General features: G+C 53.8%; 1 protein-coding gene across 1 annotated transcript in view; it reads right to left on the bottom strand.

The window, feature by feature from the left end:
• Positions 1–624: 624 nt before the first annotated feature.
• Positions 625–26021, bottom strand: part of TNRC6C (trinucleotide repeat containing adaptor 6C) — a 96610-nt gene continuing 71213 nt past the window's right edge. Inside the window, 13 exon segments of the mRNA XM_019466070.2 lie at positions 625–3618; positions 8294–8433; positions 8910–8980; positions 9755–9949; positions 11879–11995; positions 14219–14362; positions 14820–15011; positions 16377–16544; positions 19686–19831; positions 19833–19918; positions 20151–20234; positions 23172–23291; positions 24879–25025. Of these exon segments, the coding sequence (XP_019321615.2) occupies positions 3258–3618; positions 8294–8433; positions 8910–8980; positions 9755–9949; positions 11879–11995; positions 14219–14362; positions 14820–15011; positions 16377–16544; positions 19686–19831; positions 19833–19918; positions 20151–20234; positions 23172–23291; positions 24879–25025 (1971 nt within the window). The 3' untranslated portion in view covers positions 625–3257.

A 26021-nucleotide genomic window follows, 5' to 3' on the forward strand; every position in this document is an offset into this window, starting at 1 on the left:
GCGGACGTGCCGGCTGGTCTCCCAGACACCGTCTTCACCATCCGGATGATGAGAGGCGCCGATGCTTCCGGAACCGTTCTAAGGTCACGGTGTTCGGCGCGGACCCGAGAAAATGAGCGAAGTGTTCGCCTCTTGGCTGCCGCGGGAGGGGGATACGGCACCGAGAGCGAGCCACGCGCCCTGGCCGGGCCTGGACTCCCGCTCTGCTCGTGCACAGTGCTTCGTGACAGGTACCTTCCACGGCTCACTTTGGGTTGTTTTACAGGGATAAACGAGGAAACGTCTAGGAAACACAGAAGACCTCCTCCATCACGCGCTTCTGTCCAAATATTTCTGACGCCCAAACCGGGTCACGGGGGCCGGGGGGCCGGCGGCCCTGGCTGCGTCTCAGGCTCTCGACCATCCGTGCTGGGGCTTCAGGGCGAACTGCAAAGGTACGAGACAAACGAGAACATTATCCGCCACCCAGCCGGCATCCGGGCCTCCGTCTCCTTACTCGCGTAGCTCGGAGGCTGGCGGAGAGGGGCGCGCTCTCTCCCCCAGCACATAAAGTGAAAATCGAGGATACCTGTCCCTGGGAAAACAAAAACAAAAACAAAAACAAAAACAAAAACAAAAACCACATTTATTTGAACAGCCAAGAAAAAAATTGCAATTTATTAAGATTCAACAAAGCGTTGTCCTTTTGAAAGCAACTCTTGGTGCGTGTTCTTTAACGATCACATTCTATGAGGAAAAAACATTAAAAGCCACAAACTTGTTTTTTAATCTCAGAGTTACAGACATCTTTAATTCAAAAGAAAAGGTCAAAAAAAATTAACAAAAAACAAAAACAAACAAATAAAGCGTCTTCACTTCCATCCCCAATTTTAAAAACTCCGTTTTTCTACAACCCGATGCTAGGCGGCAGCACGGCCCGCTGTCTGGACGCACACGCATGCACGCACGCGCGCTCGCACATATATTTGACGTACACGCGTAAGTACGTGTACGTCAAATACATAGGACGCAGGTAACGGCAATGAGATGCACTTACTCTGAGGAAGGTTTGTTTAGCTAAATACACGACTAAACTTCAGAAAACAAGTCTTGAACCCGGTTTGTGCATAGTTCATGATCCTCTATAAAACCAGCTTTTGTCGATCTGCAATTTTGCAGGACTTTCTCTTTTTTTTTAAATTTTTTTTGTTTTTTTTTTTAATTTTTTGTTTTTTGTTCTTTTTTTGTTTTGTTTTGTTTTGATAAAACCATTAAAAAGCTAATTAAAAAAAATGTAATGCACAAGTTTCCTGATCAAGCAGGCAGGGAGCACAATGTTCATATATTTTTAAAACATACTTGAGGGTATGTTACTCCATTGTCTTTCTTTCTTGCAAAACAATCAAAACATTGATCATTTTTAAAACATAAAGCAATTTTTAATATATAAAGCACTCTTCAAACATCTATTTCTTTTGAGTCCGTTATTTGGTAAATATGTAACTGCTACACATTAGAGATTAGGTATTTTTCTTCTTTGTGGTTTTTTTTTTCCTTTTTTCTTTTTTTTTCTTTCTTTTTATTTTTTTGTTTGTTTTTTAATAACATCTTCAGTGCTAGGAGTCGGGTTACAAAATACATGAAATGGTGTGGAGCTGCCCCTCGGGAACCCTGGCTTTCCTGAGAGCGCGTCCACATGTGCAAGACAGTGACCACAACGTCTCGTCACCTCGACGAAGGGGACACTCGACAGTCCACAACGATGGCCGGAGGGAAGCGACGACACTTGTTCAATCCCAGAGCTCTGAAGTAGCGAATCTGCATTCGGAAAATAGGTTTCTTTACCACGGAAGTCTCTTTTTTTTTCTTTTTTTCTTTTTTTTTTTTTTAAATTCCTTTTTAAAATTTTTTTTTTTTTTTTTTTTTAAATTTTAAAGTCTGAAGGAGAAAAAAGGGTCTGTAAACAGGTGGGAGCCCTGAGCACGGGCCCCTCCGAAAGCGGTCACCACCCAGGTCCAAGTGCTTGGCCCCGCTCCTCGTGCGGGGCCGGTGGCTCTCACCAGTATCTATGGCCACGGTCCAGCACCAGCTGTTTTCTCTTTCGCTTTATATTCCAAATGGAAACACGGTGCAATACTCTGGTAATAATTCTCTTGCATTAGTCCACAATAAAAAGCTGCTAAAGGTAGGTATACATATTATTTATCCAGAGATATACACTGTAATTTTTAAACGCAGTAACAGAGTCCTTGAGTAAACATTTACACGTGAATTGTCACCGGCCCTGTCCTATGAATTCTCTTTAACGTATAGGATTAGCGAAAGGAAGAGCAGGGACACTCAGTGCAAAGTTAGAAGCTAATAATAGTAACAAACGTTGGACCAATGCGCCAAAAAAAAAAGCATATACTGAATAAAAGGGAAAACCCACAGTTAAATCCTCACACGCTTAACACACAAACACAGAGGAGTGCGCACACGCGCGCACGCACACACACGCGCACACACGCACATAGGCTGTGAACTCAGAAATGTTTCCTGGAGCCTGTCTCTGCGCACTGGTGTCAGCTTGGGAGTGCAGAACTGGACGCGGCGAGCGCCCGCGTCTCCTTGTCGGCCTGCTGGATTCAAGTATTTGCATGTTCGATATGTCTTTTTTTTTTTTTAACTTTTAAAAAATATTTTTTGGGATTAAAAAAAATGACAGGAAAAAGTAATGAAACAAGGGTAATGTGCATAGGCGGGCCCGTGGGAGCGGAGGGCAGAGCGCAGGCGGCCGCGTGGGGCCCGCGCTCTGTGCCCGGGGATGGACACCAGCCGCCCTGACTACGGGCCGCCTCTGGTAATGTGCATAATCGTCACAGGCTCGTTTTACATAGGCTTTCTCGTCTCCCTCCCTCCCGCCCCCCTTGATAAAATAACCCTTTCCAGCCCACGATCTGAAAAGTGCCCTTCATGATAGAACTAGTCTAAGCAGCTTTTATACTTAAAAAATCAAAATGACGACACACCATACGAACATAAGACGACACAAAATAAAAAGCTATGAGGAACATCCTGTCATTAGCGTGTGACACTGACCAAGCGCAGCCCGCACTGTCCTGTGGACAGTTCGCAAGGACCGCGGCGGACGTGCGTCCCCAGTACTGGACGGAGGTACTCAAGGGCTGCCGGGCTGCTCCGGGCCAAGCGGGGTCCTCAGCGCCGCCCGGGCTGGAAAGGGTCAGCCTTCTCTTCCCGGCGCTGCTGATTGTGGTGCCCGTGGGGTCCTCTCGGTCCTAGATGGATTCCCCGCTGAGAAGGTCGCCGGGCAGCAGGGTGTTCAGCGGGGTGGGGCTCCCGATCACCCTGCCGTCGTCACTGCTGGGAGGGCCCCAGAGGCTGCTTGAGTACTGGGGGACCCCGCCCCACAGCAGGTCGCTGCTCCCTTTGCCGGCCAGACACGGGGCGCTCCAGTGGCCGGTGTCGCTCCGCACCAGGCCGTGGGAGCCGCCCGAGGCGCCCAGCCGCGCCTGGCCGGCCCCGGTGCCCGACTGCCAGCCGGAGGTGGACGGCACCGCCTGGCCTTGGGCCAGGAAACGATTTACCTCTTCTTCGCCAGCAAACTCGGCCAGGATGGTGGTGTTTCCCAGAACACACCTGAAAGGGCGGGACGGCAACAAAATTAAGAGCTGGTCTCTTGGGAAGATACGAAATTTGACAGAGCTTCAGCCGGACGAAGAAACGGAACCGCAAAGACTCAAGTCAGTAAGATCGGAAATGACAGAGGAGACACGACGACTGACACCACAGAAACACGCGGGATCGGGAGAGACTCCTGGGAACGATCCCATGCCGACAAACTGGGGACAGCCTAGAAGAGACGGACAAATCCCTGGAGACAGACAACCTAGCAGGACTGACTCATGAGGAAACAGAAAGTCTCAACAGACCGATAATGAGCAAGGAGACTGACTCAGTGACCAAAGACCTCCCAGGACAGAAAAGCCCGGGACCACGACATGGCTTTCCTGGGGATTTCTACCTAGAATTCAACAGCGATCCTTCTCAAACGCCTTCAGAAAAACCGAGAGAAGGGGACGCTCCCACCCTCGTTTTATGAGGCCCGTGTCATCTTGACCCCAAAACCAGACCAGGATGCAAGAAACCACAGAACAGTATTCCTGACGAACACAGATGTAAACATTCTCAACACAATATTAGGAGACTGAATTCAACAGCACTTTAAAAGGATCATACATCATGATTAAGTAGGATTTATCCCGGAGATGCAACGACGGTTCGACACCCGCAGATCAACAAGTGTGATGCGTCACGTTGACGGAGTCAAAGGTCAAGATCCGAACGTCTCAGCAGATGCAGAAATGGCATCTGACCGAACACAACGACCTTTCACGACAAAGACCCCCCACGACAGGGGACAGAAGGGGCACGCCTCCGGGTAATAAAGGCCACCCGCACAAGACAGACACACAGCCAATATACTCAGCGGTGAGAGGCTGGAAGCATCTTCTCTAAGATCAGGAACAAAACAAGGATGCCTGCTCTTGCCACGTCTTTTCGACAGAGGACTGGAGTCTCGGCCAGAGTAATCGGGCAAGACCAAGAAGTAAAAGGCATCCAAACTGGAATGGAAGGGATAAAAGTGGCATTATTTGCAGATGACGTGATCTTACGTAGAGAAAACTTGAAAGACTCAACCCAAAAACTACTGATGAATTCAGTAAAGTTGCAGGATACACAACCAACATAAAGAAAACAAGTGCATTCGTATACACTGAAAGTGAAACACCTGAAAGGGAAAGAAAAAACCTCATTTGCACCAGCATCAAAAGCAACAAAACTCTTAGGAGTAAATTTATGCAAGCAAGTGAACACTTTTCGTGCAATGAAAACGAAAATAATTCTAAGAAACCGAAGAAGGTACAAATGGAAGGATGTCCTGCGTTCGTTCTCGCATCAGAAGAATCACCACTATTAAAAGTCCCGACGACTCGACGCCGTCTATACCGTAGTCCCTATAAAAACTCCAGTGGCATTCTTCATGCAAGTTTGTATGGAACCACGAAAGACTCCAAATGGCCAAAGCAATTCTGAGAAAGAGTAACACAGCAGGAGGCATCACACTTGCTGATTCCAAACCAGACTACAAAGCTACGGTATCCAAATCAGTATGGTAACAAAACCAAAACAATCAACAACAACAACAACAACCACCACCACCACCCAGACAGACACAGACACACAGACCAGTGGAACAGAACAGAAAGCCAGAAATAGATCCCCACGTAGACAATCGATTAGTATTTGGCCAGGGCATCAAGAGTACTCAGTGGGGAAAGGGGAAAGGATAGTCTCTTCAACAAATGTGCTGGAAAAACTGGAAAACACGTGCAGAACAAGGAAAAGTGGACGCCTATCTCACGCCACTCACAAAAATTAACTTGAAATGGATTCAAGACTTCAACGTAAGATTCTGGAACTGTAAAACTCCTGGGAGAACACACAGGGAAAAAGCTCCTTGACGTTGGTCTTGGCAATGATTTTTTTTTTTTTTTTAATTTTAGAGAGAGTGAGCAAGAGCAAGGGTGCAAGCAGGGGAGAGGGGCAGAGAGAGCGGGCGAGAGAATCCCAAGAAGGCTCTGTGCTGTCAGTGCGGAGCTGGACACGGGGCTCGAGGCCACCAACTGTGAGATCATGACCCGAGCCGAAATCAAGAGTCAGACGCTCAACCAAGTGAGCCACCCAGGCGCCCCCCTGGCAATGATTTTTTGATATGACACTAAAAGCACGTGGGGTGCCGGCTAACTCAGTCGATGGAGCGTGCGACTCTTGATCTCAAGGTTGTGAGTCTGAGCCCCATGTTGGGTATAGAGATTACTTAAATAAACAAAACTTAAAAAAGCACAAGCAATGAAGAAAGAAGTTAATAAGCAGGACTGCATCAAACTAAAAATCTTCTGCACAGCAGAGGAAACTGTCAATCCAATGAAAAGACACTACGGAATGGAGAAAAATATTCACAAAAATATTCACATCACTCATCATCAGGGAAATGCAAATCAAAGCCCAATGAGAAATCACCTCACACCTGTCAGAATGGCTGTCATCAAAAAGGCAAGAGATAACAACCGTCGGTAAGGATGCTGAGAATAGGGAGCCCTTCGGTACTGCTGGGCGAATGTGAGTTAGTCCAGCCGCTACAGAGGTTTCTCAGAAAGTTAACAACGGAAGAATCGTACGATCCGGCAATCTCACTTCTGGCCACACATCCGAAGGAAAGCATTCCTGCAGTATTGTCCAAAGTAACCAAGATATTGGGGTGCCTGGGTGGCGCAGTCGGTTAAGCGTCCGACTTCAGCCAGGTCACGATCTCGCGGTCCGTGAGTTCGAGCCCCGCGTCAGGCTCTGGGCTGATGGCTCGGAGCCTGGAGCCTGTTTCCGATTCTGTGTCTCCCTCTCTCTCTGCCCCTCCCCCGTTCATGCTCTGTCTCTCTCTGTCCCAAAAATAAATAAAAAATGTTAAAAAAAAACAACAAAGTAACCAAGATATGGAAAGAACCTGAGTGCCCGTCAATGGATGAACGGAGCAAGATGGTTCACAGCCCCTGCCCCCACCATGGAATATCACTCAGCTGTGGGAAAGAAGACCCCGCCATTTGTGACAAACACGCACGGACGCTGGTGGCCTTAAGCGAAGGGAGGGAAGTCAGGGAAAGACAAATACCGCGTGATCTCGCTTGGGTGCGGAGTCTAAAAGATCCACGCTGGCAGACACAGAGAGTAGAAAGGGGGTCGCCAAGGGCTGGGAAGTGGGGTGGTGTTGGCACAAGGGTACGGACTTCCAGTTAGGAGATGAGTGAGTCCCGAGGACCTAACACACTGCGCGCTGACGACAACTGGCCACACTCGACACGCCAGAGCTGCTAACAGGGCAGATGTGCAACGTGCTCGCGACAAACACGAAACGGTAATTCTGGGCCAGCGGAGGCGTGAGCTAATGCCGCGCAGCGATCACACCCGTGCAGGATACGAACGCGTTAAATCCACGCGTGCGCACCTTAAACGGACGCAGCGCCGTATGCCAACTACAGCTCGAAAAAGCCACCAAAACCCTCAAAACCAACAGAAAGGAGGAGCAGGACAGCAGTCACGTGAGTGGAACAACCCCGCGCCTTCCTGTGCCCACCTCCCTGGCTTCCCGTGCTGCTTTCACAGAAAAAAGCGCAGCTGGGGGCGTCACAGGTCACCCGGAAAGAGCCCACGGCTCGCGTTTTGCTTCTGCTGTTTCCAACCCCAGATCACGAGCTGCTTCCCTCATCTGACACCTTTAGTAGCTATACTGTGTCGGTAACGGCATATTCTTCAGGAGGTACGTGAAGGGGCCCCTCAACTTGGGCATCATCTAGAATCTGTTAACTTACATCCTGGGCTAAAAATGGGAACGACTAATTTCTGGGCCCTGCGGCTCCACTGACGTCACTGAGCAGGTGCATTCACACGTCTTATCAAGAGCATCCGGTAATTGGGGGAGGGAGGTGGCTGCTAGGATGCGTCACCCGCCTGGGGCTACCCGTGGAGACAGCGTTTCCTTCTGTGTCCTACTTGCTCTCTCTTGGGGGGGAGGGGCTTTCCCTCGTGGAGGGTGTGGCCACGGCAACCCCCGCAGCAGGACACCTGCTAGGGCCTGGCCCTCCAAATTCCTCTGTTGGAGCCCTGACCCCCAGCACCTTGGCTGGGCCTGTACTGGGAGACGGGACTTGCAAGAGGGGAGGAGGGGCGCCCGGGTGGCTCAGTCGGCCAAGCGTCCGACCTCGGCCCAGGTCATGACCTCGCGGTCTGTGGGTTCGGGCTCTGTGCCGACAGCTCGGAGCCTGGAGCCTGCTTCGAGTTCCGTGTCTCCCTCTCTCTCTGCTCCTCCCCCGCTCATGCTCTGTCTCTCTCTCTCCTTCAAAAATAAAGACACTGAAGATAAAATTAAAAGAAAAAAATAAAGTGGGGATGAAGATGGGGCCTAATCCACTATGACTGTGTCCTTCTAAGAACGGGCAATCAGCACACACACGCTCAGACTCAGAGGCGACCACGTGAGGACACGGGGACAAGGCAGCCGTCTGCAGGCCGAAGAGAGGAGCCTCGGAAGGAACGGAGCCTGCGACACCTTCCTGAGGTGTGGGTGCTCCACAGAACCGGGGCGATCGACGTCTGTGCCCACGTGCTTTGTCACAGCAGCCCCAGACATACCTACGACCCCAAACCCAGCGCTGCCGGGGCCGCAGCCATTGGGCAGCCGAGAGGCGGCCGAGAGACGTACATGTGCAGGGACTTCTGGGCCTTGGCGGCTTCCTCCTTGGAGCTGTAGCGGACCACGGCGTTGCCTTGGGTCAGGTTCAGGTGGAATGTGACGAGAGGCCCGTGCTGCAAACACAGCGTCCGTAGGGTAGAGCCGTCGATCTGATTGAGGAAGCAAAGGGGGCAGTAACGAGCTTCCTGGGGCTTCTTCCGTGACATTCTTCAAAGGAAATGTACGTCACCCTGTGTACTAAACACTGGGCGAATGTCTGTCCTATACGACTTTATGGTTTTACCTTTTATGCCTTGTAACTTACCATGTAATTTTCACTGTAAGTTAAGTAAATCAGGAGAAAGAAAAGACCCCATTTTGGTTCTGGCCTCCCCGCCCACCCCCAGCCAGGGCACATCGCACAGAGCCCGTGGTCCTGGTGGCCTTGTGGCCCCTGACCCCAGAAAAGGTGAGCACAGGACAAATCGCTCTCGAGGGGCTGTAATTAAAGGCAAGCAACTGTCTAAAGGGTAGAGTCCTTAAGCCTGAAAAATACACAGTTCACCAGGAACACGAGGGCCCCCGGCACAGAGACCGGCAGGCGGCGGGGTCCCCGCACGGTGACCCCCACGGCAGGCGCCTGTACCTGGGGCGTGAGGTTGCGGAGAACGAGCCAGCTGCTTGTCCTTCCTGAGGTGTCGGTGCTCCACGCGGAACCTGCACGAGCCAGGGAAGAGCAGTCAGCATGGCCTCCGGAGGCTTCTCGTCTTGCCAACACTCGGTGGCCCAGAGCGCCGCCACGTGCTCTAAGCCTTTCTCAACCTTTGAAAACCCACGCCGTCGTTTTGCTCTGAGGAACCCAAGCCCACGATCCCTGCAGACTCCTGGGGGCAGGTGTGACGAGGGACTCCTCCTCGGCCCCCATGCTCCTTGGAATCAACGCTCTGAAATCCCCCTTGTTAGTACCGCAGACCCACCGGGCTGCTCTCAAGGGGCCGACAGCCATTTCCAAACTATCTGCGGTGGGTTCTAATCTCAGCTTCTTAAAAACTCCCAGTGCACGCATTTCTCCCATCCGCACAGCTGGTGGAGGGCACATCGGGATACAGGAGCTGCCTCACGCTGGAGGCCACCTGCCCCAGAGAAATGTTGTGGACAAGCAACTATGCAAGTGGCAACGGAGCCCCTTGTGCACGAACGGGCTTCCTCCCCGGGCCCAGCGAGGCCCCTCGAGGGGCGCCGTGACCGCCGGGGCCCAGGGCAGATGCCGACATCAGGGCAGCCGGAGCGCCGGGCCCAGACACGCCCCAAGAGTCTGGGGCGCCTCCTCCGCAGCCCGCCCTGGGACCTGGGGGGCGGGGTCACAGCAGTCCTTGTGAAGGGGTCCCGGGACAACGCGACAGGCACGTTCCCTGAAGGGTAAGTGGAGCAGGTGCACAGCCCCCGTGCTCCCCCACCCCCACCCCACTTGCACAGAGGACGGATTCGTACCCGAGGAGTAAGAGCTGGTCCAGCCGAGGGGGCTGGCTCCCCAGGTGGAGGAAGGCTTGGGATTGGTTAACCCTGGAGGCGGCCTCGTGGGTGCAGTAGTGTTTCTGGGCACCTTCCACAGTTCGTGAGACAGAGAGGCTTGCGTGTGGGAGGCAGGGCCAGAGGACCACGTCGATTTAATGTCTGACAGTTTACCTAGAAAGGCAGAGAGACGGAGCACAGGCATTCTTGAGACAGAGAAGAAAAGTCACCGTAGGGTGTGGGGCACCGCACGAAGTGCTCTCGGGCGCCGGCAGAAGCATCACGAGCAAGGAACAGCAAGTTAAGGCACCCCCACCCGAGAACCACGGGGTGTGCTCGCTCTTGAATCTCTGCCCGGAAACACAGGCAGCCTGTGCCCAGCAGAGACCCCGCCGGTTCTCACACTAATTCGCAAAATGTGCCAGAACCAGATTTGCCACCAAAAAATAGCATTTCTGTAGTTCAATGTTAAGGCTAATTTACCAACATATTCCACTGGGACGAGCTCGTAACGTAACAAACTAATTGAGGTCAAAAGCCTAACCTGCAGATCCTTCAAGCTACGTCTTTAGGCACCAGCCCCTTTCCAGGGCTCTGCCCTGACCGCCCACAGCTTCGAGACCCGCTGGCAGGGCCGCACTGCGCACACGGATGCTTGCGGCCCCCCCGGTGCTGGCGGCCGAGTGTTCGGCATCTTAGAACCTCAGCTGGGGGAAGGGTGTTTTAAGGCTCTCCGGGAGAAAAAACCAAACTGGCAATGACTCCCGGCCCCAGCTTCTCCCGCACCCAGGGCTCGGCTGCGATGTGCGGACACCCGGACGAGGGCCGGGCCTGCCTCACTCGCCCAGTGTGGCAAGGACAGGAAGTGCTGGTGGCAGAGTCGTCGCGTCGCCGTGGTCCCTGGACAGCATGGCAGTGACCAGGCCGATATGGACTGTGTGTGCAGCTCCCCTCCACCCCTGCCTACTGGCATTGACTGTGACTTCAAACAAACAAACAAACGCTAATCTTAGCAAAGGTGTCCTTGATGAGAAAAACAAAAATGCCCTAAAAACTGCCTCATACAGAGAAAATGATTTGATTCTGCCCCTTTTCTTCAGCTAAGTGATTTTGGAAGCATTAAAGGTCTACACACATCTCTGTAAACGTCAGAAAGAATAAGCATTAGAAGGAAGAGAGTAATCCGGACGCTTTTTCATAAGACGCTAAACCGTATGTTGAATCACTGTATTGTGCACCGGGAACTAACAGAAGACTGTACGTTTGTTACACTGGGATCAAAGTTGAAAAAATGAAGAAACAGACTTCGGAGTGAGGGGAAAAAATGCTAAATAATACCAAAACTACTTTTTTCCTCAGGTACGAGTACCAAAAAGAATTCCTATGGCGCTGGTTTAAATAAGTTTAACTAAGTCTGGACGACAAGGTTTGAAGGAATACAGAAGCGTACCTGAAGACGTTTATAAGCAATAAACCTTCCTTGTGTAAGTTTTCTATTCACAAACCTGATACACATTCCGTGAGCGTGTGTACCCACATCTCGTTATAGCCTTGTCTTAAAGTTTTCAGATACAAATTCTCCTGAGGTTTTTATGGCAGACAATTCTCAATTCTCCTGTAAGCCTAGAAGGAAACTGTTCACTTCAAAGACGTAAGCGTCTAGGGTAACAGAGAAATAATCCAGGCGCTGCGCTTATCCGAGTGACGAGAAGCGGCCACACTTGACGGGACCCGCTCTCGTCTCCTCCATCCGTGATGGCAGAGGTAACGGCAAAGTCTGAGCGGCTGCGCCTGTGTGTCCCTAATCCCCGTGCACCCCCTGTCCTGCAGCTGCGGGGGAGGGCGGGTGGAGGTACATTTAGGTGACAGGTGTGCCGCGTCCCACAACCACGTGCCCTTTGCGACAACCCCGCAGAGGCCATGTTCCCGTGCCCACCGCACATGGAAGGGGGCGGAGGTGCCCGGGCCCCGCCTTCCCCGCCTTTGGCCACACCCCATGGCGCGCCCTGGGGTGTCTGGAGCGAGCGGGCAAGTGGCAGGGACGGCAGGGACGGCAGGGACGGCAGGGACGGCCGGTGCCGCCTGGGGAGAGCAGGGGCGTACCTGCAATGCTAGGCGCCGGTGCGATGCTGCTGAAGGAGCGACCGTAGCCGGAGGCACTGAGCGGCCAGGCACTCGAGGAAGGCAGCGCGGCACTCTGAGATGACGGTGGGGAGGACCCTGCAGGAGCAGAGGAGGTGCTCAGAGGCTGCCCAGCGGCGTGACCGCGCCGGCAACCAGGAGGGGGTCTCCCAAGGGGGCTTTGGCGGGAGGCCGACAGCGTGAGCGACGCGGGGCCGGGACCGCGGCCAGGGCGGGCCGCCGACGCTCGCCCCCCCCCCGCGTGGGGTCCCGCAGCCACGCGGAGAGGCCGGGGCGCTCCGGAGGGTACGCGGGGCGTCAGGGCCCGAGAGAAGAGCCTCACCGGCAGGGTGTCGAGAACAGCGCCCTGCGTGGGGAGGGGTCACACTGACTCCCCCCCAAGCAGGAGAAAACTAGCAGTGCGGGCAGTCTCCAGCTGTTCACGCCTCAAACGATACCCACAAAACTAAAAAAACCCTCCGAGTTCTTGGTGATCCATTTGGCCATTAAAGACCAGCACTCCGTTCCGACTCCAAATGTCTCCGTGTGTCTTCTGGCTCCCGTCCGTGCCGCTCCCGCTCCCGCGCCCGCTCCCTCATGCCACGGGCGTGCGGTGGAGAGCCGTGTGGGGAGCTGGAGGGCTGGCTGCCCTCGTGTGACAATACCTGCTCGAGCACCGAGCGCCACCGGGGAGGGGACATGAGCACAATCGGCTTGTCACATTTCCACATTTCCTTCCGCAGGATGACCTTCCTTCCTGGGGCCCCACCTGGGGTGGCGGTGGTGGTGGCGGAACCAGCTCAGCAGGTCCGGCCCTGGCAGTCCCCCCTGCGGCAGACTATGCAAACCACTTACACACAGAGGAGTTCTGTGGGTTCCCTTCTCCCAAAGAGCAAACCACGAGGGGCTCAGGAGCAGAGGAGAGGGTCCTCTGGCGCGTGCAGGGGGAGCCTGGCGGGAGCTGCCTGAGACTCGAAACGTCCACCGACCACCCCCTGAAGTCGCCCCCCAAAGTCACGTCACGGGAAGCTCCGAGGTGCCCAGGTTGGACGGCTGCCTGATTCTTTATCCCGGAGTTGGAGGTTCGGTTTTCTCATCTTATCCTGATGCCGACGCTTCTGAGGCTTCTAGATTTTCCTCTGTCTGCCTCCGCCTCAGCCACTCCGGACTGGAGGACGGCTGCTTAGCCCTGTCCTCAGAATTTACCTACTTCTGCAGGGCACCTTTGTCACGTCACACTCATGTGTCGCCCGCGGTGCTCCAAGGGCCGTTCAGCGGCCAATGGACCACTGGAGGACCCACGGGGCAATGGCAGAAGCTCTGTGCTACACCAAGCCACCTCGACTCCTTCTGAGGTCTTTCAATACCCGGGTCAGTGCTCCCTCTTCACACCTGCCACGAGCCTCAAAATACACTGATGGCCATTCCTGCTCAGACACAGCCCTGCCGCACACTCAGGGTGACAAGCTGTGAGAGCAGAGTCTGACTTCCGGCTTGTGCCTCTCCCTTGTCCCCTGCCGTCTCACACAGGCTCCATTTCGTGTCCCCTGTACCATTCCTCTGTCCCCAACGGCAGGGTCTAAGCAGAAGCTGCATCGAGGCACGAGGGATGCACAGCCCTGAACAGAGGGATCTGAACTTCTGGTTTTCTACCCAAACCACAGAAACGCCTAGAAGCCCATCACTTTAAGGAACCGCTGAAAAGAACTGCACCTCTCCCACAGTCTCACCCACGGCAGGAAAACTGAATTAACGTTCTGGGAACGACCCGAGGGGCCTCATTGGGGACGAGCACCCACGGCAGCCCGGCTATTCCCACACACCATTCTGACGGTGACGCCACGACTTCACCGGAGCTGCGCCGTCTGCCCTTCTCGGCACCACGCCCGGAAGCTACACTTACGATTTGAACTTCACAGCCAGCTCCTCACTTCCTCCTGCTGGATCCTAACGTCTGACACAGGGCGTGCCAAAATCTAGCATCCTGAGTTCTGCTGGGAACATGGTGCTGGGGGGCGGGTTTTAGTCTTTTTACCAGACTTCGTGGAAGGAAGTGGACGGAGATAGGGCAGTAAGGGGTCAATTCACCTGCAGTTTAAATAGATCCTAAGTGGGAACTTTTTCACTAAAAGGCTTAATCCTTAATTCGGCATTTCACGACATAGTGCTCTAAAACGGTGCGTTAATAAGTCCAGGGAGCCCACTTGGTCGAAATCAGGCTCCGTTTTCACCTTCAGCACTACCTCCGGGTGGGGAGAAGTGCACATAAACGCGTCTCCCAGCATCCCTGCCTCACGGCCCGCACGGCACCCGACACCTCACCTCCACTCTTGAGGAGGTAGCGGTTGACGTCCTGTATGGTGGTATTGATGGTGGGCCCGGTGGGGACACTTCCAGGAGTGACGTCGGGGTCGTTCTCAGGGTCTATGTTCTGAAGTCCTTTCCACGGGACTCCAGGATGGAATTCTGGAAAATGCCAAACGAAATGGAAATCAAGACACGTGAGAATCACAGCACCTTCACGTCGCCTCACGAGAATTTATGCAAATTCTTATAATCTATGAGTCAAAACAGGAGACACATCCTAGACTTTCTTCCAGGGAATCATCAATCCTCGGGAACCGGCTAGAAGCAGGTACCGTAGCTGCCCCGTTCAGAGGGCGTTCGGAAGGTGTGAAGTCTAGCAACCGTTGGACCGGACGCAACCCAGCGCCCATCCTCCTTCCACTGAACTAAGGGGCTTCAGGAAAGCGCCGGGGGCTAACCACTTCCCGAATCTGGATTTCCAGTGGCAAAGCCAAAGCAGGAGCTCACGCCTCCAGGACTCTTGGCTCAGATCCCGGCTCCTCCGGGGCGGAGTCGCTCTCCCGGGGCTTGAGGCGGTTCTGCTCCGCCACTGCACGCAGGTCTCGTGCGCTCTTACCTGGGGGCCAGTTGATGCTGGAGCCATTCGAGATTTTATCACTGTCAGATTTGGCACGTGACCAGCTGTGGGGAACAGCTACCGGAGGGCTGGCTGGTGACTCACTGTTCTGGATTAAATCGTACCGGCCATAGGAGTCGTCAATGGAGGACTTAGCCGGAGGCCCGATGCTCAGGCCTCCGGGGATAGCACCTGTGAGGACAGCGGGAAGCAAAGAGCCCGGTGAACAGGGCGTTCTTGGGCCTCTGAGCCCTCGCGGCTGGGCGCCGGGCCCTGTCCCTTTCAGAGGTACAGGAACAAGCACACTCGATTTGTCCAGCACTCTCTAAGGATAAGTGACTATTTCGGTTGGTGCGTCTGTGAAAGACTGAAATTGTTTTGTTTTTTTAAGGTTTTTATTTTACAATTCTCATTTTAAAAATTCATTTTATTTTACTTAGTTTTGAGACAGCGCAAGGCGGGGAGGGACAAAAAGAGGCAGGGACAGAAGATAGATCTGAAGCGGGCTCTGCGCTGACAGCAGCGAGCCCGACGTGGGGCTTGAACTCCCGAACCATGAGATCATGACCTGAGCTGACGTTGGATGCTCAACCGACTGCGCCACACAGGTGCCCCTAAAGATTTTATTTTTAAGTAATCTCTACATCCACCGTGGGGCTTGAAGCCACAACCCTGAGATCAAGAGCTGTAGGCTCCAGGGGCGCCTGGGTGGCTCAGTGGGTTAAGCATCAGACTCCGGCTCAGGTCATGATCTCGCGGTTTGGGAGTTTGAGCCCCGTGTCAGGCTCTGTGCTGACAGCTCGGAGCCTGGGGCCTGCTTTGGATCCTGTGTCTTTGTCTCTCTCTTCCCCTCCCCCGCTTGTGCTCTGTCTCTCTATCAAAAATAAATAAATGTAAAAAAAAAGAATTAAGAGCTGTAGGCTCCATCAACTGAGCCAGCCAGGTGCCCCAAGACTGAAATTCTTTATAAAAAAAAAAAAATTTTTTTTTAATGTTTATTCCTTTTTTGAGAGAGAGAGAGAAAAAGAGAGAGAGCAAGCAGGGGAGGGGCAGAGAGACAGAGGGAGACACAGAACCCAAAGGAACTGTCAGCACAGAGCCCGATGCGGGGCTCGAACTCACAAACCGTAAGATCATAACCTGAGCCGAAGTCGGACGCTTCACCGACTGAGCCACCCAGGCGCCCCAAGACCGAAATCCTTTAAGAACCATGAAGTTTGTCAAGTTGGAAGTCTACTGTGTTTTATTTTATTGAAAAAAATTTTTCTCGGTAGATAGACAAGTTTTCTTCCTGAAGGATACAGATAAAACTAAACAAATATTTAGGCTACGGTCCACGTTCTCACTGCTCTGGGGCATCTTCAACGACTGGGTTTGTGGCGAGCGGGTGGCGGCTGGGGTTTCAGGAGGCCTGACTGCAGACCGGCTGGGGTCTTACGCACCCACGGACGGAGTATTCCGTTCTAAAGGAATTCTCAGGAAAGAGCTGCAGCGTGAGTGAGAAAACAAGCACGCTCTGCAACCGGACGGCCGGCGGGGGCACCGGCTCGGACGTACCATGCTTGCTGGGGTTCTGGTCGAGGGGAGGAGCAGCACCGGGCAGGTTGTCCATCGGGTTGGGGTGTGTCCACTGAGGGAGGCGGGACTGGGACTGAGACGGGTCCTTCACTGACAAACCGCCAGTCATGTCCATGCTGCTGACATTCATGTTTGGGTTCAGTCCAGCTAAAAATAAAAACGCTGTTAGGATGTGCCTGCTCGTCCTCTAAATTTCACTACCTTCTAACGCCCTCCTGGAGAACCCATCCGAGTCTCAACTCGTAGCCAAATACTTCAACTTTTAATGCTGGTGGAGAGAAAAGCTATTTGTCTTTCTAACAACATCTATTTCCAGGAACGTTATTCCTGAATTAAGGTGAAGTGGAAACGAACAGTCTCTGATTAAGTAAGACCAATGACTCTTTCCACTTGGCTCATTTCAGAGCTGAACATGGTCCTGGAGCTCCTCAGAGCCCACTGAGAGACAGGACGCGTCCAGACGACTAGGACAATCTTAGGGAAGCTCCCCGGATCAGGACAGCTCTTTCGGAGTTCTAGATGGGGCTCTAAAGGACCACCTAGAACAAGGCTGGTAGGGATGATTCAATTCCACTTTTAGTGACCTTGCTCTACAGAAGTCTGCCCTTCAGGAGGTTAGGAATTAAACACCAAATCCCTTTAAGGACCCGGCCCGTTTGAGAGTGTGGGGCCGCCACGTGCCCCCAGCTGGAAAGGCATGCCCATTCTGGGTTTTTCCGTAGAGCCAAGAGCACGTGTGGTCGGATGTGGCCGCGCTGTGCCAGGTTAATAAAGAGAGGTGAGGAGGATGGCAACGAGGCCGCAGTGAAGAGCCCCCGACGGGGGCACCCGTTATGGGCCGGACTGAACGCGCGGCTGGGAGAGGACAGCCAACAGAAGCGCATCCCAGTACGTACAGACCGTTTCCTTCCCAGACTAGGCAGAAGTGAACCTCGACTCTCAAGCAAGGTATCGAACGCCTCTAGTTTTAACTCGAAATCAGCGTCTGCAAACTCACATGCCTACGGGAGCCAGGTGGGCGTGAGGCGGGCCTGCTGGGGAGGGTGACGAACCCTACAGGGCTCGTCCCGCCTGAAGTGCCTGCCGCTGGTGCCAGCCAGTGGCAGCCATGGGGCGGGCAGACCCAGTGGAGCCACTTGAAGAGAAGCCAGAAGTCACCTTTATTTAAAAACCTCCGATTTTGAAATTTTGGCAATTAGCACACACACACGCACACACTTTGTGGATGGAAGAAAACCCCTGTGTGCGTCAGGGGCTGCCGGAAGGCCACCCTCACTTTGCACAGATCTAGTCGGCCGAGGGGATGCCCGCTCACTCGTGGACGCCCCACAAGTCAGCGTGACCGCCCGGGACGCGCCCCTTCCTCCTCACTGAAGTCCCCGCTCCTCTGAGACCCAAGCGGAGACCCTGCTCCGGTTTCTCCTTCCCCACGAGGTGAGCACGTGCCCTCCCTCCTCCGAAGCGCTGTCCGGGAAGGTTAGTTTTTGTTACTCTACGCCCGATCTTCCCGTGTGGACGACAGATTCCAGCAGTCAGCAAACACTGGAGCGAGGAGACGCTGTGGATGGGGGAAGGAAGGTGGATGGAAATACAACCGCTGAAGAAAAACGCCAAGAACCAACCGGATAGGCAACTTTATACAAGATTATCAAAATCATTTTTCATCTCATTTTGAAGATTCACTGTACTAATTCTTTCATTTGCCCTGAGAAAGAATCTGTAAGAGTGAAGACTGACGTACTTTGTTCCCCAAAAAGAAGAGGCCACATGGACACTAGGAGGCTGAAGCTGAAGCATTCTGGGATACCAGACAGAGTGGAGTTTGGTTGTGAAGTAACAGTTCCTGAACCAGACGTGCCTCTGTCCGGCTCACATTCCAGACGGGCTTGTTGCATGCTGGGCACTGTCCTGAGAACTTCATGTATTAACTCACTTAATCTTTAAAGGACCCCAGGAGGGAAGTATCCCTACTTTATTTTTTTAAAGTTGATTTTTGAGAGAGAGCAGGGGTGTGCAGCTGTGTGCTGGGGGTGAGGAGTGGAGGAAAAGGATCTTTCTTTTTTTTTTTTTTTAAGTTTACTTATTTATTTTGAGAGAGAGAGCGTGGGAGGGGCAGAGAGAGAGAGAGAGAGAGAGAGAGAGAGAGAATCCCAAGGAAGCTCCACACTGTCAGTGCAGAGCCCGACGTGGGGCTGGATCTCACAAACCGTGAGATCATGACCCGAGCCGAAATCAGGAGTTGGACACTTAACCGACTGAGTCATCCAGGCGCCCCCATATCCCCCACTTTAGATGAGGAGCTGAGGCAGAGGGCAGTCGGGCAAGCCACACAAGAAGCGCTGAGCCAGCCCTGGTGGTGGGTGGGCCAGCTCCCGGGCCAGGCCTCGGCTACCAGACTACCCAGCTCCGTGCGATAAAAGGCTGTGAGCGCGGGACAGTGAGGAAGGGGTGGAATGATCACAGTGGGCATTCATCAGTTTCATATTAAGGACGCACCACACCGATCGTTTGTCAAGTGGACAGTGCTCACACGATTGGGATTTATGGCTCTTTTGAGAGTAGCGTCATGGAAAGGGACGCCATCGGCCGGGAGCAAATCCAGTATCATGAACTGGCTTTTGCTCGTTCGGATGTGCATTTCCCGGGTCACTAATTGCCTTTGTCCTGTAGCCTCAGACTAATAGCCACCTGACAGACGAACCTGAGAGCTTTCACCAGTTTCTGGCTTCTTCTAGCAAACGTTTCACGCGCCATCAATTTACGGACAGATGCCTCCCCGCGACATTTCCTCGGTACGGCCTTCGGTTACGTGACCTGTGCCCCCTGGCTAGCTTGTGAGACCCGGAGGGCGGCCCCTGCCTTCTGTTCACCTGTGGGTTTCACGAGCACGCCTCCTGCAGGCGAACGAACGGGTCAACACGTGCATGGGGATTGGGTGGATGACACGAACCCCTTTCCACACCACAGGACGCGTAGGGACAACCGTGGCTTTCCAAGAAGTGCCCGATTTGTAAAAACCTGAACGCCTTTACCAGCAAAACTGTTAGAGACTCACCCTGCGGTCAGGGTGGAGGACGGCGGCTGCTAAAGAGGAGGAAACCGGGGATAGAACTGGTTCAACAGCGGAAGTGCGGGAATTCTGGGGCTTCCACTGGGACGGCCTTCAAAGATTTTATGCTTAAAGGTATCCGCGGCCGCGGCGAGACCCTGCTCTGCGGCACAGCCGGCGCCGCTCCCCCACCGAGCGGGCCGGGGACCCAGCGCCGAGCGGCCACGCCGGGGACTCACCGAGAGGGTAGGGAGCAAAGGTGCCGGGTGAAGACTGCGGCTCTTTGGTCTGCAGGTCAGGCAGGCCGGGGGCCTGGGGGTGAGGGGGGAAGCTGTCCATGGCCGATTTGCCTGCAGAGGGGTGCAGAGACAGGTGCGGCGGGGGGCGGCGGCGGCTTCACGAGCAGGGCCTGGGCCAGCTGGCGCTGGTGCTGCTGGATCTGCTGTTGCAGGTTAGTGATTGTGCGCGCGACCTGGTGGCAGAGACGCGGATTCGAAGGGGTCCCCAGGTGGCGCCCCTCGCTTGTCCGCAGACCCGGGGCGTCCGGTCTCCTCCTCCCAAACCCAGGGGACCGCGGCACCGCTAACAGGGGCGGCCCGGCGGGCGGAAAGTCAACGACGGTGGAACGGCCGGCCACCTGGCGTCTTCCGATCGGGGAAGACGGGAGCCCGCGAGTCCGGCTGTGCCCTCCGGGTGGCACCTACTTGCTGTTCCTGTTGTCTCACGGGTCCGGAAACGCTGCGCTGAGCCTGTAGCATCTGCTGCTGGATTTGTAAACGTTGGTATGCCTGTCGAGAGAAAACAGTTAAGATCCTGGAAGAAAGTCGTCAACGAGCGGTTCCGCCGTTGCGTAGTAGTTTAAAAAAAAAGGCAGAAAGCGGCCAAGATTCGTGGTCCCCTGACCGTGCTGCGGTTTAAGCCTCCTGTGAGGCAGAGCGTTTTTAAAAGGAGAAATGTCTTCCCCAAATCCTTCCAGTGCGTGGAGTTTTACAAAGTACTTCAGCCAGTACCCACCTCCCACCCCCCGCCCCCGTGCAGGGTAGACAGTGAGGTCTGTCTGCAAATGGTTTTTAGTTGATGAAGAGACCAAAATTCTTGTTTCTTTATTTATTTTGAGAGACAAGGAGAGAGAAGGGGAGGGGCAGAGAGAGGGAGAGGGAGAATCCCAAGCAGGCTCTGCACTGTCAGCCCGGGGCCCGACACAGGGCTTGGAACTCACGAATCGTGAGATCATGACCTGAGCTGAAATCAAGAGTCAGATGCTCAACCGACCGAGCCACCCAGGTGCCCCAAGATCAAAATTCTTCTGCTTGAGTCCTACCAACTAAAAATAAAAACAAATGATGGCAAGATGAAAAACCAGGGGTGTCTGGGTGGCTCAGGCTGAGCACTGACAATGCAGGTCCTGCCTGGGAGTCTCTCTCCCCACCCCCTCCTCTGGCCCTCCCCCACTTGCACACGCACATGCTCTCTCTCTCTCTCTTTCAAAAAGAAATAAATTTAAAAAATATTTAGAAGTGCCTCCTTAATCTGTGAATTATAGAGAAATAAAATACTTCACTTAAGTGAATCCGTAAAGGCCCTAAAAACCTCAGAGTGCACCAAAACCGATTTTTACCGATTATTTTGGAAAAAAAAAAAAAAAAAAAAAAATTAAAGGGGGACCTGGGTGGCTCAGTTGGTTAAGCACTGCCTGGCTCAGGTCGTGATCTCACGGTTCATGAGTTCAAGCCCCGCGTCGGGCTCTGTGCTGACGGCTCGGAGCCTGGAGCCTGCTTTCGATTCTGTGTCTCCCTCTCTCTCTGCCCCTCCCCCACTCACGCTCCGTCTCTCAAAAATAAATAAACTTTAAAAAAATTAGTAAAAAAAAAAAAAATTAAAAACAGCATGCTTGGTTTTAAAACAGAATACATGAAACGTAATTCAAGATTTTCCTGCAGTTTCCGCCATCTTCCCATGCTCTCACGGCAGTGTGAGTGAATGTCCTGGCAGATGCTCTCGAGAGCACAAACGACGCCGGAAAGAGAGGCAAACACCTAGCTTAGCAGGCTAGGCCCTGCTCCAAAGTCACCGTGTGGTGTCTGACTGCGATGACGAAGCACGGTGACGGCGGCCAATTTGAGATCACTGATGCTCACAGAGTGGGGAAAAGTGCTGTGAGCCTCCCGGGCGGAGCGACCAGCACCAGACGTGATGCACAGCCCAAACATCTAGAAAGATGGCCAAGCAATCTGCTCCCGTCCTGCCGTTTGGTGTCACGGTGCCGACCGCCTCAGCGGGCATCGTGGACCAGGGAGAAGCAAGGTGAAAACGCACCAGAGGGAAGATCCTGGGATTCTGCTTCTAGAGATGTGATACATACGTGTAACTAAAATGCCTCCATGGGAAAAAAGAAAAGATTTTCTTGAGGTCTTTCACACCGTAAGGGGCAATAAAAATGACTGTATGAATAAGAGACTCTAGAACATCAGTACGATAATCAGATACGTCTCATGTCAGAATACAGCCACGTCTTCAGTGTTACCAAGGAGCATAACGCGATTTTCCTCTACAGCAAGAGTTCTAAATAATATGCTTTTTACGTGTGTACCTGATTTTTATGGTTGTTTCCTTCTTTGTCATCTGAGGTCAGCTTGGTAGTAAAAGCACTAATCCTGTGCGCTTGAACCACCCACCCTTGGTGCCTTCGGGTCCTGGGAAGCCTCACCCCCACGCCGCAAGGTGCCCCCATTTCCCATTTTAAGGACAAAGAAACTGTCTCTGAGAGTCTGTCACGGTCACGACCCCCCTTCCAGAGCTCTGTGTCCTCCCCGACACCACAGTTTGTCTCGGGGCACTTGTCTCCTCCCGTCCCATGCTGCTCCTTACTGGGAAGCTGACACTCAAACTGGCTAGATGGGAGTCTAACAGACAGTAAAGGCTTAGGGCTGAGAGGGCCCAGGGCTCTCCTGTGAGGAAAGGTTTCGCATCAATGCCTTTGTCTATCGGAGGCCTTTTTTCCTTCCTTCATGAATCCTGGTCATTTTCTAGGAGATGAAGCTGTTGGACGAGACTTCCAAATAAACCAGGTGTCAACATATTAAAGAAAGAAAGAACACACTTGGTCCTTGGGCATACACAAATGCAGTATGCCTTCATACGTGACACGTGACCTGGCGTTTTATAGTAAAAGTAGAAAGACTGTTGACAATTAAAAATTTAAGACCTGTTGAACTGTAAAGCCTTCCAGAATTATTAGGCTACATCAACCTTTCTCAACAGGGGTTTCGAGAGAGAATTAAATCCTAATCTCCAAAGCATTCTACTGTATGTCATGAAGTAACTTCTCTTTTATGCTTCCAAAAGAGTATTCGTGTATACCATCCTGAAGAATTTAGAAAATCGTCAAGCGTTTCTTGTGTTCTGTGGTCCAGACGGGAAACTCTGGATGAGAAAAGCTAGCTGAGACCCCAAGTTAGAGGGCATGCCTGACAGTAAGACCTGGACGACTCCGTGAAGGGACCAGGGAATTTACAAAGCTAAGGAACAGCACCCGTAAGTGAAAAACTTCCTCATTTTTTTAGTGGTCCACAAATTTTAGGAGGGTCTCAATGAGCCTCCCTGACATGGAGAAAGCGTTAAACCAGCTACTTGTACGGGTCAGGGTGTGTGGCTGGCAGAGATACGTGAACGTCAGGGGCGCACACTTGCTTAGTTCTAGAAGTTGAACGGATCTGTCCACTCACCAGCTGCAGCTGATAGAGCTGGTTCAACATCGTCATATGCTGAGGATTGATCGGCGAGGTCAATAGTGCAGGGTTGAGACCAATGTTTTTTGCTGCAAACTGCAAAAGCTGTGCTTGAACCTGTTGGACACAAAGGATGGCGTCAGGTGCCTGTGCAGCTGGTCTCTCAAGGTGCAGACTCGTTGATGAGTGACACCTGTCTCAAGGATCAACTCCAAAGCCATTGACAAACTCCTGGACGTTCTGCCATTGCAGTTAACGTGCTTCTGTGGGAAAGACGCACGGGAGGCAGGCAGGCAAAGAAGAGAAAGCCTTCCTCCTCCAAACGCCGCGGTCACGAGTGGAGCTGCTCGGGCTCCGGGGAACCCCCTTGCAAACGGATCTCACGTTCTGTCACCACAAAAACAGCCGGGCACGATTTAAGGATTGGAGACCGTGGACGTGGGATCTCGGAGAAGTCGCACCCACTGGCGGGCACCGTGCCACCCCACGGGAGGGTCTCATCGCAGGATGGGCTCTGGAAGTGGTCCACCCTGGCTCTGCCGGCCTGAGCCTGGACCGTCAATCCGCCCTTCTCAACAGGACGGGCACCTCCGCGGCTGGGAACCAGGTGGGGCCCGGCACCGGGGATCTCAGTCTTTGCCACTAGGCGGCGGGTATGGGCATGGGGCGGGGGGGGGGGGGGGGGGGGGGTGGGGGGGGGTGGGGGAGGGGTGACACGCACTTGGCCGAGTGTGGGAAGCCTGCTGCCCTCCACCCGGGCCCAGGGCCCCTGCCCGGGTGGGGCTCCCTGCTGTCGGGAGGGGCCGTGGCAGAGCCGCCCCACAGCCCTGAGCCGCCGCCTCCTGCACGGCCGCCCGAGAGAAGCAGATGCCTGTCTGGCCTGAGCTTCTGCCCTCTGGGGTCTCTGTCAGAGCAGTTCGCCCCGTGTCCTGATGAATGAATTTAACGGTTACTTGACCTGCATTTCAGCCATCTCGGCTCAGGGCACAAACGTGGGTTCAATTACTTGTGGGGAAGTAATTACTTCCAGCTAATTCTATACCTTATTATCAGTATCTATTATTGAATATTTTTACATGGGAAAAGACCGAAACATTGTAATGAAAAATTCGGTGCGAAGAGTAAGATTATGGAATGTTACTCAGTAAGTAAACAGTATTAAAATGAAAGAATCCATATGCTTTTGAGCTACACAAAACAGTAACAATCTCTTCCTGACTTCCGTTTGACTTCTTTTTTTATTCTTAAGGAATCTCTGTGGGAAGCCTGGTCTAATACGAAGTAACGGACTTAACTAAGACGTCTGTGACGTATATGGTCTGACACACGATCCCGTTCATCGGCCACTAAAGCATTACTCGGTCCTTGACTGCTCCCACGTGGCCCCTCACGTCCTAAGCAAAGTGCCGGCTCGCCACCTTCCTCTCCCAGCTAGGACAGTGCATCGGGCTCGTCTGAACAGCTGTCAAGAGCAGGACACAAATGGCAGCCTGGTAGCGAGGGAGGCGCCTTTCCACCCGGCACGACGGGAGGACCCCCGCTCGGCGCTTCCAGTGGCCACGCCGGTGGCCCTGGCAGCCTCCTGTCGGGCGGGCGGGGGTGAGCCCGCCCTCACTCTACAGCGGTGACATGGCCATGGCCCAGGCGTGCGTGCGTGCGTGCGTGCGTGCGTGGCCTTGCCCGGAGCGCGGGTGCGGGCCCCACCTGAGGGGATAGAAACGGAGGCACTTGAGCGCGGAGGCTGGGCTGGGAGGAGCTCAGAGGCTGCACGGGCGGCTGCGGCGGCTGTTGCATGGTCCTGGCTTGTGCTGCTCCGCTGCTGCCGAACACGCCCAGATTGCCACTCGGGATCTGCAGGGACACGGGAGGGACCGGGGCGTTAGGGCGCCGGCGCCGCGGGAGCTCCGGGGGAGGCCCCGCCTGCCTGGCCACGAGAGCCAAAGCGTATCTACTCCCCCCTGCACCGTGAACTTCTACCAAAGTGAATTTCACAGACGGTTTCGTTCGGCCTGGTTACAGACGACGGTCCGACCGGCCCACGAGGCCTGCCTGTGTTTCCAAATCGCAGAAGCCACACGACAGTGCCGGCCGGAAAACGTCCCTGGACAGGACTATCCCGTCCAGACAAACCCTGATAATACGGTGCCACGAACCACGGCCACGCGGAGCCACTGGGTTGCTCTATTTCTGTCACGGGAGACCTGTGGTGACGCAGGGTCGTCAGGGCGGGGATCACTAAGCCGAAGACAGCGACATTTTCAAGTAGGAAACAGAAGTATAATTTCAACAAAAGCCAAAGCTGAAGCTGAGTAAAAGGCCAGATCCTGGCAGGCATCTGTGTGTGAGATCTAATCAATGCATTTTAGGTGTCCTTCCCGCTTCTCTGGGGCGAGTCAGCGGCCAGGCACGGGGGCTCTCTCCCATCACCCCGCCTGCAGGGTGGTTACTTGTCAGACGGCAGGTCACCCGAAACAGGCGTTGCACTGCACTACCACCGGCATCAGTGACGTCAGGCCGCGAGGACCACACAAACAGGGACGCTGGTGGCAGGAGGCGCCGCTGACCGTCACCGGGGACAGCAGGTGCGCACGTGGCCGCCTCACGCAGCTTAGCCTCCACCTAGAGAGGGGTCTCGGAGGTGGGTGCGTGTCAGCCTCCTGCGTGAGGAAACCCAGGAAAAGGAAGTCCTAGGAAAGCCAGGAAAGCAGGTCACGTCTTCCAGAAGGACAGGGAGAGACAAGTGCCAGGGAGCAGCAGCCAACGCAACTCTCAGAGTCTTCCCTTCCCTTCAACTCTCAGTTCCCTGTCAGGTGAAAGCCTGACAGGGACTTTCCCCTTCCCTGAGCG

This window comes from Panthera pardus, unplaced genomic scaffold (genome assembly GCF_024362965.1).
Source record: "Panthera pardus isolate Hobbes unplaced genomic scaffold, ASM2436296v1 HiC_scaffold_3, whole genome shotgun sequence".
Lineage (NCBI taxonomy): Eukaryota > Metazoa > Chordata > Mammalia > Carnivora > Felidae > Panthera > Panthera pardus.